Source organism: Apaloderma vittatum, unplaced genomic scaffold (assembly GCF_000703405.1).
Source record: "Apaloderma vittatum isolate BGI_N311 unplaced genomic scaffold, ASM70340v1 scaffold10396, whole genome shotgun sequence".
Taxonomy (NCBI): domain Eukaryota; kingdom Metazoa; phylum Chordata; class Aves; order Trogoniformes; family Trogonidae; genus Apaloderma; species Apaloderma vittatum.
The window spans coordinates 14202-31116 of record NW_009720132.1 but is presented as its reverse complement, the minus strand read 5'-3'; the positions used below and the strand labels follow the sequence as shown (position 1 = coordinate 31116).

Genomic DNA, 16915 nt, shown 5'->3' with positions numbered 1-16915 from the left:
TCATGTTGCTCAGAGTCTTCTCCAATCTGATCAACCTGACCTTGAATGTTTCCCAGGATGGGGTTTCTACCACCTCTTTGGGCAACCTCTTCCAATGTTTCACCACACTCACTGTAAAAAATTTCTTCCTCGTGTCTAGCCTAAATCTACACTCTTTTAGTTTAAAATTGTCATCCCTTGTCCTGTCACAATAGGCCCTGCTAGAAAAATTGTCTACATCCCACTGACAATGGGATTGTCCCCTGTGTAAATATATATTACTGAACAATCAGGCACAACAAATTAATTAAACCTGTGGCATGATGTAATGATGTAATTTCAAAGAAATATGCATTATCTCTTCATTTAGTGTGCTATTGTGTGCACTACTGTATTTAGTAAGATTGAATAGTATAAAAGGGAATATTTACTTTGCTTATCATAAGGCATTTACTTATTTGCATCGGACTCATGCATTGAGATGCAGAGATGTTATTTTTTCAACTGATTTGCTGCAAATGCTCTTCTCAAGTATTCACCAGGAGAATTAATAACTATATTTATTCTATTAAAAAATAAATCTGCAAGCTGACCCCTGATGTCATTTACACTTTATTCTAATTTAGAGGTGCTAAGGAGTCCAAGTGGACTAATAGAAGGGATGTGGCCAGAGAAGTCTTAGCATAACTGAGGTTTTGATTCACAAGCACAGATGGTTGAACTTTAGAGAGCTGCCTTGATTTCCACGCTACCTGTCTACCCTTTTTACCCACTGGTTACTTAGGGTTGGCTCAGTTACTTTTGCAGCCACAGGCTTTTACAGCTGCAGGGACTACAACTGTAAATGAAACAAGAATTGCTGTTAATTTATTTTAATATACAGCTGTACCAACTAGCAGTTCAAGAACGGCTTCACAGGTAGCAGAGCTGTCCCCCCAGGCAGGCAAAGGAAGTGCTCATAGAAGAGCAAGATCAAGAGCACAGAAAATTATTCCAACCACCCCAAGGCAAGCCATCTTTGCTGATGAATGAGAGCCCTCAATGTCATATCTTGGTCTTTAATTCATAATATCTTCATAGCAAACTGTGAAAATGGATTAGAAATTGTATGTGTCCAGAGGCAAAATTCTCCAGTCATGCCTACACTAAGAGGCCCAAGTTACAAATCCTGTTTAACATAAAAAGCTTAGAAAAATCAGTTTGGGGCTCTGTAGAGGACACTTTACTGGTATTTGCAAAATTAAATTTTGTTTACAGATACCATGAGATTCACTGGCGGCCTGTTGCAAGCCACACATGCCTGCAAAGCTATCTCCTTGTTCGTAGATCTCCTGTTTAATTTCTGTTGTATTTCCTACATTTTTAAAAAGTAGTGATAACAGTAACGATGTGTCCTAAAATGCTTAAGAACACCACAACAGGTAACATTGAAGTGGCAATTACTACTGATGAAGTTCATGCTTTCAGCTCTCCCCACATCTTTGACACTAGCAGATTTTTTCCGTACTAGAAAAAAACAAACAACAAACAAGGGAAATAAAGCAATCCAGAGGGTAACAAGTAGAGAGAAAAATACCATTTGCCCCACACACATGCAAAGCAAGATAAATATTTTCAGAAGATTTGCATACTCTTGCTTCAAGAATGAAGCTGAGAAGATGCAGATTTTCATAACAAAGTTTGAGTTTGATATTTGGATGTAATTTACAGGGTTTAGGGATTTTTTCTTCCTTTTCTGTTTTTCTTGTGTGTTTCTTTTTTTTTAAATAATTTAGCTAGAGATGTCCAGCAAGGGTACAGTATAATGATTTTTTCTAGAATAGTCTTGAATTCACCACATTTAGACTGGATTAGTTGTCCTCCGACTTAATTTCTAGGCAGAACTTAGAAAACAAATTATTTTTATATTAAGCTTACAATGTAATTATTTTGCAATACATATTATATAATATAATATGTAATATATAATTTGTAACTAATCTATAACTATATAATTAATATATCATAGAACATATATATAATGTATCATATGTCACTATTGTACTGGGAGTAGCAGAGGCAGGAACTTGAATTTAAACTGTAAATGGCATTTATGAATACAGAGGATTTCTCAGATAGAGGCTATCTGTGAAGTTCTACATTTTGCTGAGCTTAAAATGAGGACTGAACCAATTCTTCCTCTTAGATAATGCAGGAGAAAAACATTAAATGTCTGTCAAAGGAGGAAAGGGGGAAAGGAAGTGAACGGTTACTCAACAGGTTAAGCTCAGAGGTGAAACATGCAATTAATATTGAAGAAAATAGTTTATAGTATGTAATTTCATTCAATCACTGCTTAAGTTCAGTTGACCCTGACTAACCAAATGTACCTGGAAGCCAGGTATTGAATCCTTGGTGCTTTCTAGACTCCCTCAAACCAATGCAGAAAGACATATTGTGACCTTCAGAAGGCAAGTCTCTTGCTTTCCTCTGACATCATTTTAAGTGTTATATGAATTAATTTTCAAAGATGCTCATCCCTTCCCATTGACTAGGAAGGAAACAAAGCCTGAAAAATTAGCATGGACATGACACCTTGCTTTCATATGTCTGAGGTATGTGACACAGATCTTATTAGTGGTGCTGTTTTGTATTCAAATATTTCTTGTCATTGTACATTTTGGCTCAGCACTTAGATTTGTACCTTTACATTCATAGTAATTTCAGGTCAATATGACTATTGATCCGATTACTTGCATTCCAAAACAGCACTGGTACCACTAGCAATGCTTTACTATAACATTTAGTTTTGCCATAGTCGTTTATTACTTACTGCAATATAAGAGATGTTTTTCAGTTTAGTAAAAGTTCATCTCTATTTGTGCTGGCACCTTCACTGCTATAAGAATAGTTGTCAGTCTTGCCCTTTTTTTTTTTCCATGGGAACTTCAAAATTTAAATTACAGAACTTTCTGGCAAATGCTGAAATTCAGAAGGATTAACGCTGACAGAAAGAATTCAAGTCAAATTGAAAGACTTTATATATTACTTTTCAACAGAACTTTATTGTAGAAAAACTTAAATGAATGCATTTAGAGAATGTATTTTACCTGCTGTAGATATCTGCAAGAAAATTTGGAAGCTTTTTTTCTGTTTTCTTTACTAAACATACGCAAGTTTAGTTAAAATAATTCATTTAGAAATAATTTCAGATGTGTTATAGCTATTAAATGCTTCTGACAACTCATTATGTATTTTGAAACTTTCATGATCATTACAGCCAAATTAAACTGCTATAATTCTTGGTAGATCTGCAGCATTATTCATAGAGGAAGAGTAATTTGATTTGAAATGTAAGGACAAGAATTCTGACCAATTAATTTCTTTAGTTTCAAACTCTTCTTGGTTCATAATTTTAAATCCAATTGATTCGAAAATAGAATTCTTATCTTTAATGGTAATTAATAACTCACACTTAACACAACTCCTTGAAATCAGTCAATGACAGACTTTTAAAGTCCCTCAATCAATATTAGGTCTATTCTTGGGACAGAAGATAATTTTAATAAAGAGACAATGTCACTTCAACTTCGGTAAAACTGTGGTATTTTGTGAAGACAAGAAACCTTTTTGTCTTTTTTCTTCAGGACTGATAATAGGTCTTTTTACAGTGGCTTTTGGAAACAGGAATTGATTAATCACATGGTATTATTTGTTGTAGTACTTCTGGCAAATTTGGTAATGTTTCATAGGCTGTGTCATTGATTCCTGTGAAGTGCACAACAAGAAGTGACTAATTGATTTATCTGTGCAAATCCCTTCAGTCATTACTACAGTCTTAATAACTCTGCCAGGAATGTAGTCACCTATCAATCATTTTTGCGTGTCAAATATTTAAATACATGCTCAGAGTTCAACCTATTTTAATTTTTTTTTAATGAATTGCAGTGAATTACTTAATAATTGTTAGATTTTTCATCAATTACATATTTTGACTCCAGTGAATTGAATGCAATTAAATTACAAATTGTGGTAATTATCTGGTGTAAAGATTGATCTATGAGATACAATCTAATTCATTGATACTGACAAGGTACAGCTGATGAAGACAGAGAATTTCTGTCATGTTTAATAAAATATAAAAGCCTAACACTAGTTTGTGATAATAAAACACATCCTAGCTTTAGTAAAATATTCTTTTATAGAGACCTTTATTTTAATTTTTATACTTTTAAGGTTTGTTATTAGTAGCAGTTTGTTTCTACTCTGTGATGTTCTGACGAGTGGTATCTAACATATAAAACACAATGCACACAGAAAATCTTCCTTTATTAATATTCCACTTCATTGGCAAAGGTGTCCTTGAGTCTTCTCTACTTTTTCATAGACTAATATTTTTGTCATCCTTACAGCACCAGACTTCAGGGCAAACTCTGATGAGTACCATTAAACTGTGAGTACAAAAATAATAATTTAATTTTGAATGGTAAGTGTATTGAATTATAAGGATAAAAACATTGCCAAAGAAAACTCCATATTATGCAATAATTTCCATTTTAGAGGTATTTAAATTGTAAACTTGAAGACTACAGTCTGTGGTATAAATCTTCTTTTTCTCCTCCTAATATCAATCTTAAATAATTATATTGAAGTCAAGTCTGTAGAAAAACCTCACTTGAAAGTGGACAAAGGTACCAAAACAAGAACAAAGTAGTTATAACTAGAATCTACTTGCGAAAACATAGAAAGAAATTCACAAAGTGTCAAAATGCATGAGGTAATTTCATGTACTTTTGGTAAAACTATACTCATAGACAGGACTGTAGGTTTAAAATGGGCTTTACATGCAATTTAAATGACTTGATTTGGTATCACCTGAAAGGATTCTGATTTGATGGGTCAGACCCTAATTAGGTGTGTTTCCTCAAAAATCCATTTTATCTAAAATAATTTGAAGCGCCTTTTTTTTTTTTCCATTCCAAGTGTTCAATCCTCACAGATCTTCACTCCGGATTAAACAGGCAGCACTGTTAAATAACCGCAGAATGGCATTTTTAAAGGGCATTTATGCAGGTAAAACGAGTCTCTCTCAGCGTGCCACCATTCCCTGGCAATCTTGTAACTGAGGGCACCTCTCAGCTACTGGATCTCTTTCGAGCATGCTGTGAAAATTGGGAGGAGGCTACAGTGACAAACTTTGCAGCCAAGGTTGGGGTTAGGAGAGAAGCAAAAGTGCTGCCGTGTCCCACCGCTCTGCTCGTGCCCGTGCTAGGTTACGGCCACTCCCGGCAGACCCCCCGCACGTTAATTCGGAACACTGCAGGCAGAATATCTTTACCAGTGGGTAAACAAGGATCATCGCAATGGTGTGAATAGGTGGCTAGAGAGGATGGCAACAGGACGGACCCCAGAGAGGCCAAAGGAAAGAAGGGAGAAACACCGTTAACAGTAATGAACGTACTCAGCCGTCGCTTGGCTAAAGGAAGCAGACAAGGAGTGAAGTGAGGAGCAGCTCTTTAATCTCTGTGGGGCTGCTGTTATGAGGCAGAAGTTGGAGTTCATTCAAAAGAAAAACAATATGCTGTAGGTGTCAGATTATACAGTACGAATCAGAGCAATGTGAAAACATGGTTAAATAAGGCACTGGTATTTTCACAGTTTACAAACATATCCTGTTGCTGAAAAGAATATATTAAATCTAGTTGATTCAAGTCGAATTATTTCGATTTCTTCAACAGCAAATAACCAAAGAATTACGTTGCAGCAATTGTTACTGAAATGAATTACTGGTTTTGTTTGTTTTTTTAAAATTAGAAATTTCAGTGCCAGAAATTTGGTTGATTTGTTGTACCTCATGAAGCATATTTAAGCACACAAGACTTATTTCTCTTCTTGGACCCCTCCCTATTCATTGAGATAGTTTCTGAAATTTCATATTTTCAACTTTATGACCTCATGAAGTTTGATCTATCACAATTTATCATCTTATATATACTAGATCATTTGGGATGAACGCAATACTTGCAACTCTGCAGTACTTCATAGACTGTCATTATGTCCAGTGTAAACTTATTTTCTAGGAGTTTATAACGCAGCTGTGAGATTTGCTGAAGAGCGAAACATGGGAAATAAGATGTCACCTGGGCAGCCCTTCCTTGAACTGGACTTGGTTTTAAATCCCTTTAATTGTTTTTATTGTTTTGGAAGGCAGTGAAAAAAAAATTGTTTTGCAGGTTTTGGGTACCTTAGCAAAGTCTCACATAATTCAATTAAGAATTTAATTAAGAAATTTGAAATGGGTAAGCTGTTCACTCATGCTCTGAATTGAGACCTGTAAAAACAATTAAGATTGTATTTTAAAAGACTATAGCACTATTTAAGTAAGTTTCAAGGTAAGCACAGTGAGGGCTAACATAATTTTGTTATATCCCTTCCCTTTGTTCTTCACAAGATTTGTCTAGGGTTTTGCATATATAGAAAAGCTTTTGCCAATTATTTCAATTTGATGAGAATGTGAAACACCTATTGCATCAAGAGACAAAATGATTCATTCAGTTATGTTTGCTGGTGCTATAAACCAAGCCAGAAAATCATTCTTTTTCCTGAATAAGAGTAAAGGTATTATTAATTTTAATACTGGTGGATATATTGGCATAAAATACAAAAGTAAATATAAGTACAATATTCTTTTTGCAGCTCTTAAAAGTTTCCAATTAATACAAATCCAATAAAGTTATTACAGTGTGATGACATTCCAGGAGAAAAACGGATGTATATAGTCCTAATAACAATTATGTCACCAAAACAAACAAACAAACAAAAAAAGAAATCCAGTAGAATAGCAGTATTTTGTGTATTTTGTTGACTTCTGCTTCTTGTAATGATGAAGCAAGCACCCTGCAGCTAGCAGGCTTTGCATCTTACAGTTTGATTATGCAGGACATGGAAAAAAAATGTCCATGTGTCAATTATACACTGACTGTATAGAGCCTTGATTTTTACCTTCGTGTATTTGTTTTCTCCAAAATTCAGATGTGGATATATGGTTCCTAATTTTTTGTTTGCCTGTTTTCCTCTGCTGAAGAATATGAATAGGCACATCATCCTGACTATCCAGGGCCAGCTAAATCTTTCTGTAGCTCCTCATTCCTGTCATTGACAGGTATTACCTCTACAGATATCTGCCTTTGCTGAAGGTCTCTAAAAACCCTCCTTACAGTTGAGAGAAATGAATTATCCGCAACAAAGAGCCTGCTCTTTTTCTTTCGTGAAAGCAGTCACAATAAAATGACAAGCTCATGTTGTATGTGTTCCGTATTTTCATCTAGATTATTTTGTGGATTGTTTTGGGTTTCATAGGTATGGTGAGGTTTCCTTAGGTCTGACTTAGTCTGGCCTTTAGGTGACTGGCTAAATCACTATCAATTTACTTTGAATATTGAACACTCTGGATCTGAAATTAGGGTGGTGCTAATTAGCTATAATTGGTCACAGAGATGGCACGGAATTCTGAACACTTTATTAGCCCATTAGTAAGTGTGGATTCCTGGGCAGTCAATCTTTAGAACTAAAATAATCTTAAATTATTCAGTTACATTTACCAATTAAAATACATAATCTAGTTATGTGTACAACAAATGTGTGAAATACATTCATGAATTATGAAGCCAATTAACAAGGTGTATTTTCTAACACAAAGGATGGTGGTAATAACAAACTGTTGCAAAACATGCACCAAAAAAAATGAATCATTTTCTGCATTTCTGAAAATACTGAGAATTTGGTATGCTACTTATTGCATATTCATACATGCTATGTACTGCATAAGATTCATGATTTCTTATCTCAGGCTTTTCTAATGCATGTCATCTTCATATACGTTAGAAATATTTCTTTCATATTTATAGTTATACCACACACCATGGCAGCAATGCAAACTTTCATTTCTTTCCTCACAGGAATGAACATAAAACACACTAAAGCAAAACACCACGGAATTTAATTTCCTTCTGTGTAGATAGAATAGGGGCGAATCTTTCAGCACTGATCTAATTCTTGTCCCATGCTTTCCTCAAAATCCACTGACAAAGCTGACTAGCAGATCCCATCTCTGTTCTAACCTCTGCACAAAGTGATGCACAACCACCAAGGAGGCAGAGCCTTACACATGCAACAAGCAACACCAGGGTCCTCCTGCAATATTTTATATTACAACCAACACCTCCTGAATACTACAGAGTACTATAGAATTTACAGTGTTCTGGATGTGCAAAATTACACAGAATGTATGTTAAAACTTTCTAGGAGTGGAACTTGAATTAATGTAATCTAATTTCAGCAACCTAAAATCTAAGTGTTATTCTCCCTGAGACTCCCCAGTTCGAAAGGTTCCTTTTAAAATACTGAAATAGAAAGGGCCCCCCAAAAAGCAATTTACTACATCTGTTTTAGGGTGAAACCATACACCTAATCTTCATACAGTTACTTCTGGGACAAATTTAATCTTAGACAAATTGCCAAAATTCCCGAACTCTGTAGTTTACTTCTAAAAGAACATGAGACCATAGTAATCAAGAAGCAAAATCTGTAGGTTGGCACTCTGACCATAGAGGCAATGTGAGTTTATATTCATAAATTAAAAATATACGACCAAAATACAAATGCTAATAATTTATGCCTTTGGGGAATTATTTGCCTTTAAGATAATGAGTGCAAAATTGTTAATAGTTGAAATAAGAAAATAATGCTTGAGTTCAAGTCTGAAGTGTTGTGTTGCTGACGTGTTGTGTTTCTACTGACCTCCATGAATTTCTGTGTAATCTAGGCAACTGATAAATTTGGGCATTACACTTCTTTTATTGGCCAGAGGCTAACAGCTCTCTAGTGTAATCAGGAGGAATAAATCCGTGTATGTTCCTGAGCTATTTCAACCCTCTTCTGCTTGCTACTGCGGTCATTCCTGTGCAGTACAGCCCCTGCCAGCAGCTCTGCTACCGAGACAGTTATTTCTGGAAGAGAAACACAGTGGAAGTCTCTGGTGGGAGCCCATAGGTCAGAGTCCTCTGTCATCTTTGCAACTGCCCTTCAGAAAGCTGCAGGCTGCTCCTAGGTCACCCCTAAGTTTCCTCTTCTCTAGACTAACAGAGTTCAGCTTTCTCAGCTTGCCTCATTCATATGCTATGCATAATTTCTAAACTTGAACTTCATGGAACTTCAGGTAAAGAAAGGGGAAAGAAATTGAATGCACTGACTTATGAAAAGCAAGTGTTATTTAAGGAAAACCACACAAAATATTCTGTGTTTTATAGATTAAAAATATACAGTTGAATATAATTTCTTTGGCATCTTTCATTTACATTTGAAAACTAGAAAATTAATTCTAATCATGCTTGAAAAACTAAACTTACAGTCCTGAAAATAACTGTTCACTTTTTTTTATGCAGGTCTGATTGTTCAAAGAACAGTGCCAAGGTGAAGAGAAAATATCAATAAGTTTAAATTTAAAAAGTCACTTAAAAATATGTTCCAAACTCTTCTTTCTATATGAAAAGACAGCATTACCTCCACTGGAGGCCAAGGGCCAAATTGTCAGAGGGTGAAAATCATTCTAGAATCACTAACACCAGCCAGGTTGTCCTATGTGAAATCTTCAGCTATTTCCCCAGAATTTTTATAGATCAGTGGGTTTAGCCTGGAAAAATCAGACTCAGTAGGAACTCAGGAGTTGAAACTCAAGTGTCATGATACAAGTATGTAGCCATTGTCATATTTATGTAAATACAGAAAACAGTCTTATAAAACCTGGTCTGAAGGAGCAACACAGGTCCTTTTCTTAACATTTCACCATTGAGACCTGATTTAAATGCTAGCTTAATTAATCACTTACATACAGAAATATCTTTTGGAAGGAAAAGAAATGAACTCAAAATACTAAAGTATCATCTCTCAGAAATCTCAAAAAAAATATGAATCCATCTTGCAGATTAAATTTTACGTTACTTTACTTCTACAACCAGGCCTGAAGAATGTCAGTTTCCATCAACACTTGTGGGATTTAAGCTTATTTAACCAATACAACATGACCATCAGATTTCCATCTGCTTAGAAAGTTTCCTTCAGTCCCCAGTAGGAATATAGATTCTCATTGCTTAGCATTGCCCTGACTATTATCTTGAGCATGAGTGAGCTGACAGCTAGTTTAGGAATTGCTTAGTTTAAAAGTATGGTCTCAGTTATGCCCTGGTTTTTGGCTGCTCACTGAAAACATTTTAAGAACTTGACTGTTTGACTGATTGTTAATATGGAAAATTAGAAGCAGAACATGGTGATTTCTCTCCACTGGCTTTTATCTACGTTGTGTCATTAAGTGTGTGGTGTTTTTTTTGGGAGAATCACTCAAAAGTAACTTTATATTTTGCTAGAACTCAAGTGACTTCCGTCTGAAAACAAAGACAGACGAGAAGAAAAAAATTTGTGAGAGGTTTGTGATCTATTTTCTCCACATTTTGAGCTTCTGTGTCATCCATTAATCCAGGATTGGTCGGTTTCTTTCAAGATCTATCTATGTCTCAAAAGCTTTGAAAGTAAATCTCGAGGTCAATATTGATATATAGTAGGACAAAAATCTATGGATTTATTAGTAAACTAATAAAGTCCAGGAAATTAACTTTGAAACGCCAACTCAATTTGCTTTGAATTAAAAGGCTGAAGTCTGAATTTCTATTCCTACTTAAATTACTGTGACAGGCGTGATAACTTTAGAGCTGGAGTTCTTATTTAAGAAGGAAAATTACCCTAATAATATGTTTCCTGTTTCAGATACGTGTTTCCCTGTCATTACAGGCTGCTTACCTCACACAAGTTTTACTGCTGAAGTGGCTTGCTGAACACTATGCAATCTTACAAACACAGGTAGTTAATTTATTTTATCTTCCATTATATATCATTGTCAGATATAAGGCATAAAAATCAAGTAAGAGTGAGGTAATATCTATTCTCCATTCATTCCTATTCCTCAACTACAATCACAGTTCTTGCACGGCCTACTTAATTTTCATTTTTGCCCTCAGTAACCAGTATGTACCCTAAAACTCAATCTTATTCAGTCAGTTTGCCAAGTCTTAAACTAGGATAGAATTATTATTGTATTGATGATGATAGTGTGACTTAGCTAATATTAAGAAACTGGTCCTCAGTGCTTATGCTTTTGAAGATGAGTTTAGGGTTAACATGTTTAGAAATGATCTTTTGCATTTTTCTTGTCATTGAACTGTGTAAGCAAATGTCAGGAGATAGTTTAAAAATGTATTCAGAAAATGTGAATTAATAATTAAATTTATTTGTTCTTGAAAAAATTTTATATAGAAACTGCAAAACAAAAATTTGACCATAGATGCTGATGTACGTACTATATTACTGTAAACATCCACATTTTTCAGGATGAGGACAGACTGCAAAATGGAGAGATTTAAATTATAAAGATTTACGAAGTGTGAACTAATATGTTCTGACACTTCTCACAATATCTTCTCTCTTGGTATACTCAGCAGAGACACTGTGGTGCCTCCAAAAAGGTGAGAGACATGCATATTTGCATAATCCACACTTCTTAATAAATTTTTAAACTTTAATATACAATATGTCAAACAGAATATGCTGAATTTTACCTGCAAAGGCTTTATAATCCACCAAGTCAAACATTACAATAGCTACTGCCGACCAGGTAACAATCAGAGCAACAACAAGAAGCCATGCTGCTGGTGAGCTGAACGTTGTCACGAGGTCTTCTGTAACTGATTTCTTCCCCACTTTCATGGATGATGACGGAACGGATCCGTTCTTACCATCTGTAATTGTTGTGGTTGTAGACATACGTCCTAGGCAAATAGTCAAAGCAGAGGAAACAGAATGTAACACTTAAAATCAAGAATGAGAGTGTTGTTTTGAAGTTGCTTCGTAATCGAAACACTTAAAATAACTGTAAATACTGGATTGCTAAAGAAAGGCTTTTGTGCTTTCTGGAAGGAGTTTTTTTTCTGAACTGGGGCCACTTCCAGTAAAGTTAATTTTGGAGCAAATTTCGTAAAGTAGCCATGATCACCCTTTTTGATTTTAATATTACATTTTTTTAGACTGCAATGAATAGCTGCAGAAAAAGCCAAAAATGTTATTACTCTCCAAAGGACTCTCTTGCTACAGGCTGTAGGCCAGATTCTCAGGTGATGTGATTAAGTGTATTTCCATTGACTGTAATGGCATTTATGTGTTGATGCCACTCAAGGTTTGGAATTCTGGAATTCTGCTGTCAAGGACATGTATCAATAACAATAGAAACGTATATACTCCATTTCATCTAACAGAAATACAAACGATTTACATGTCCAGTATCCTTACAAGTTGCAAAGAGGCTCGTAGCTGATTTTTAGATATCTTTTTTTGTGGTGTTTTTCATTTAATGAAATAATCTCCCAAGAAACAAGTTACAAAGACTGCCAAAGCAGGCTTAATTCCAGAAAGCACAGGTTTGGTACTAGAGAGCTGGCAGGAAGGTAAGTATGTATGTTTGCTAAGTAAACAGTTGACACACAGTAACTATTTAATGGGCAGTTAACAGTAATGACTTAATCTATTTCTTCCTGGAGTACCAAGAAATGTTAAATCTGGACAGAAACCAAAACTGTGGTAACTGAAACCTGACCACAATTGGATGTTCTCAAATTACTCTTCTTCATAAAAGAAATTGATAACCTGAACAATCTCAGCTGGTATTTGTTTTCCAGTATATACAATAACAATAGTAAAAATACTCATAACTCCACAGTCAAAACCAGATGATCACAGTATCTCCACTTAGCTTTGTTTACAATATCAGCTTGTATGCTACTGCTGAAATATTCAAAGATATGTTACATATGTTCCTCATCTGGTTGATGATATTAACTCTTCTAGATTAATATCAGTGGCTTCAGAGACTCTTACCCACACAAAAGTCTGGAATTTCAAGGAATCAGGTGATGTCTGGTTTGCTCATATCTTTGCTTCTCAACCTGAGATCACCTACATTCTGTCACAGCTGATGCAACCTATAAAGCTGTTAATTCTCTAGGGTGATGGAGATAAGGAAAGTGACAGAGCTGCTCTATACAAAGAGAAACAGATTTAGTTTCACATTTTACGGAGAGAATGGCAAATGTGCATTTGGAAACTATCACTAGGGCTGAGGTAAAAGGCAACTGAAGACTTTCAGATATTTGCCATCACAACATGTATGTAGCCTCTGAGATTTACTACACTGATATCCTTAAAGAAATAAATGAAGAAAGGGTTAGATCCTCGATATTGCCCAAAAGTAAACATATTTATTCCTAAAAAGAAAGAGAAAGGGAAAGAAAAAGAAAAGGGAAAGAAAAAGGGAAAGAAAAAGAAAAAAGAAAAAGAAAAAGAAAAAGAAAAAGAAAAAGAAAAAGAAAAAGAAAAAGAAAAAGAAAAAGAAAAAGAAAAAGAAAAAGAAAAAGAAAAAGAAAAAGAAAAAGAAAAAGAAAAAGAAAAAGAAAAAGAAAAAGAAAAAGAAAAAGAAAAAGAAAAAGAAAAAGAAAAAGAAAAAGAAAAAGAAAAAGAAAAAGAAAAAGAAAAAGAAAAAGAAAAAGAAAAAGAAAAAGAAAAAGAAAAAGAAAAAGAAAAAGAAAAAGAAAAAGAAAAAGAAAAAGAAAAAGAAAAAGAAAAAGAAAAAGAAAAAGAAAAAGAAAAAGAAAAAGAAAAAGAAAAAAGAAATGGCAATCCTTATGCTAATGAACATTGCGTTTGTTCCTTTTTTTCTGTAGAAAGTGAGAAAAATATCTTGAAAAGATACCAAAATTACTTCTATGTATCTCACACATGTCTGTAGATCTGGAAAGGACAATTTTGGTGTCAGAGGTTCCCTAACTCTTAATGTGTTGTATCTCTGGGGTGCTCAGATTCATACTCCAAACTCTTTCACATTTCTTTTGTTTGTTATGCAGTGCATTGCAGTTTTGTGTGCTTCCCTTAGCTCTACATCTTCAGCTTGCTTATGCACAAACATCCTGACAAGCATACCTTGCTTCAAGCCCCAGAAAGCTGTTCTACTACACAGCAGCATTGTATAAGCAGAAAAAGATTGGCACATTACATGGTGTGTTTTTTCTTATTTGAAATTTAGTCTTATTTACAGAATGTTTATTCTGCTTATGAATAATGTCTATCTACTAGGATAGAATTTATACACTTTTTAAAAAATATTGTAAAACCATCACTGTCTCCATGTCTCCAAACGTAAATTTTAGATCAAACATTTCACAGTAGGAGGAAAAAATCTGCCAAGTGACAACTAGCAATAAATATCATCTTCTTAAAGTCAAATTCAAAATCAATAGCATTTTGTTACCTTACAGCATACAAAATGCAAGTAATCTGTGCATGCAACAAGTCATAATTGACACATTATGCATTTTTTTTTCCCTTGGGAATATCAGTCAGAATTTATGATGTGTAAGACAGAATAGAAAGGTACTGTCTCATCTTGACAAATCTGATTAGTACCACAGCATATCTCCAAGGGCATACTAATGACAGATATTTGTTCAGTTATAATACAAGCAATTAAAACTGTGTGTGTATAGATATGGACTTATATGTATAATTACCATTCAAAGGATACTTCCTCTAGGTCTGTTGCTAGGTACAAAAAATTCCTTCCTATTTAGTATACCTAACTTTTCAAATTCAGATTGCTGTTTACCTTCTTTGGGGAAGAAAATAATTTCATGCAATTTATCAATCTGAGCAATGCTGCAGACAAAGCTCAAGTATGCTAGAAGGTTATCTATTTCATGCTTTCGGCTGCTGATGTAGCCAAGTCAGATGTCCCCTTAAAAACTCAGGATATTATACAATAAAATCACCACTGTAACATTCATTGAACTGGCAGTGAACAGCTATTGGCTTAAATTTGTCTGGAAGTCAAGCTAAGAAAAATGCTGTTATACTGCTAGAGGTTCCTGATGCAGGTGCTTGGAGTATGATTCTGGTGCCTAAGAAAGGTCCCCAGTGGTGTTACAGATGCTTTATGATATCACAGACATCCCTATATGACTGTCAGGCATCATCTACAGGGCAGAAACTTCTGAGCTGCCTGGAAGAACAAGAGAGGATGCCCTACGCCACTGAAAATAGAAATTAGTCTTTTATGTCCCTAGATAGGAATATCAACAACGTTGGCTGGAGGAATTTATGTGAACACTCCTGAGGAAGGTGTCGTTTGCTACTACATAATGTCACATGGGGTGTATTTTATACTGATATCGTCGTAATTTCATGACTCTGAAAAGAAAAAGCAATAACATCAAGATGATTCCCCTCCCCCTTACAATCACTCTGCTCTTGCAGTACCCATAGTACTACACTGGTGATTTCTCTGCCTGCTCCTTGCTTTGCAGTGCCCAAGTGTCACGTGTTCCTCTCCTACCAGTGCTAGCCTTCTCCCCAAACCTGCAGTGACGATCTTTAAGCAGCTAGACCAGCAGAGAAAGAGGGGACCTAATCGTGGCTAATGTTTCCATTGGTTCAGCCAGCAACAATTTTCCTTTTTCTCAGAAAAGCACCGAATTTAAGCAGAGCTCCTGCCCAAAAGGTCAGTGGGGCCTCAGGTGCCCAGTGGGGGAAGGAGATGAGCATTCTGTTGCTTTGAAATCACCTGATGGAGCCCACCGAGTTTTACTTCTACAACTGACAGGGGTCATTCAGCAAGAGTTTAAAAACCAATGCCTGAAATTGTCGAGACATTCTTCCTGTCTGTATAATGCACATTTTCTCTCACAAGACAAATTTCACTGTCTGTATTACAGCCAATCAGAATCCAAGTCAGTTTACTATAGATCGACACTGCAGTGGATTGGGAGATTCATGAGCAGATCAGTTGTCCCTGTTTTGGGGGAAGCAACATCCATCATAGGAGCGGAGGCTGCAGCTGAAAGCTACTTCAGCCATCCGATTTTAATCCACCATCACATGTCTGCTAGAGCCTCCTGGCACTTTGGGTTGTGATTGCTATTGATTTTCAATGAGGATGGGAACTTAAAAAAGTTATATATACATTTCTATAAAAAGAATTCTCTGGAGATATATATCTCTGACTCCACATCACAATTTCTCATGCACACAGAACTACCCCATCAGGTCACAAATGTCACCTTTACATGAAGTGATTGATTTGCTAAATTCCAAATAGATAAAACTCTGGGATTCTTACAATTCCTCTGCTTTCAGAGTTGTCACTTAGGATACAATCTGAAGACCCATAAGGCCTCCTAAGTATAAACAAACCTTGACAACTGGTGACAACTTTGAAGAGAACACCATGTGACTTTCAGAGTCCAAACTGAGCTTGTAGTCCTGGCAGCTTAGATAAAATACCCTTTGTATTTGTGAGCTGAGCTCTCCTTTAGGCATAGTAAGCAGAGGAGTTCATGGTTAAGGATTGGCACTTGATTTTACAGTTCAGCAATTATACTTTCCACTAACCCAGAAGAAAATAAAACAAAAAACCTAGACCAAACCAAAAAATGCCCCTACTCCATTCCAGCTCATTCACATGTAAAATACGATTTTCTCTATTTACATTATTTCGTAGTTATTTCATTTAACTGCATCATTCTGCCAACAGCACACATACTAAATATAAAATCAAGTAAAATATTTAATACACAATACCTTTTTAAGTCTAGGCATATTAAAAGCAGAGGTCTAGTCATGCTACTGAAAAAAAAGACATTGTTCCCTTTTAAATAATAATATTGTTGCTAAGGCAATTCAGCTGGGATGTGAGAAGCCTCGGTGAAGTTTGCTCTAAATGAGAGAGCTGTTAGATTTTGACTTGTCTGTTCCACTTCCCAGATGAACACTCCAATAAATAGGCTGTAGAGTATTCTGAATTCAGGTC

General features: G+C 35.3%; 1 protein-coding gene across 1 annotated transcript in view; it reads right to left on the bottom strand.

Annotated features, from left to right (window-relative positions):
- The window catches only part of LOC104275068 (triadin-like), a gene marked incomplete at its 3' end in the record, with an annotated part of 44266 nt that extends 32437 nt beyond the window's left edge, over window positions 1-11829 (bottom strand). The window contains exon 1 of the mRNA XM_009870911.1: window positions 11625-11829. Coding sequence (XP_009869213.1) covers window positions 11625-11829 — 205 coding nt within the window. The remainder of the gene's footprint in view (window positions 1-11624) is intronic.
- Window positions 11830-16915: the final 5086 nt, after the last annotated feature.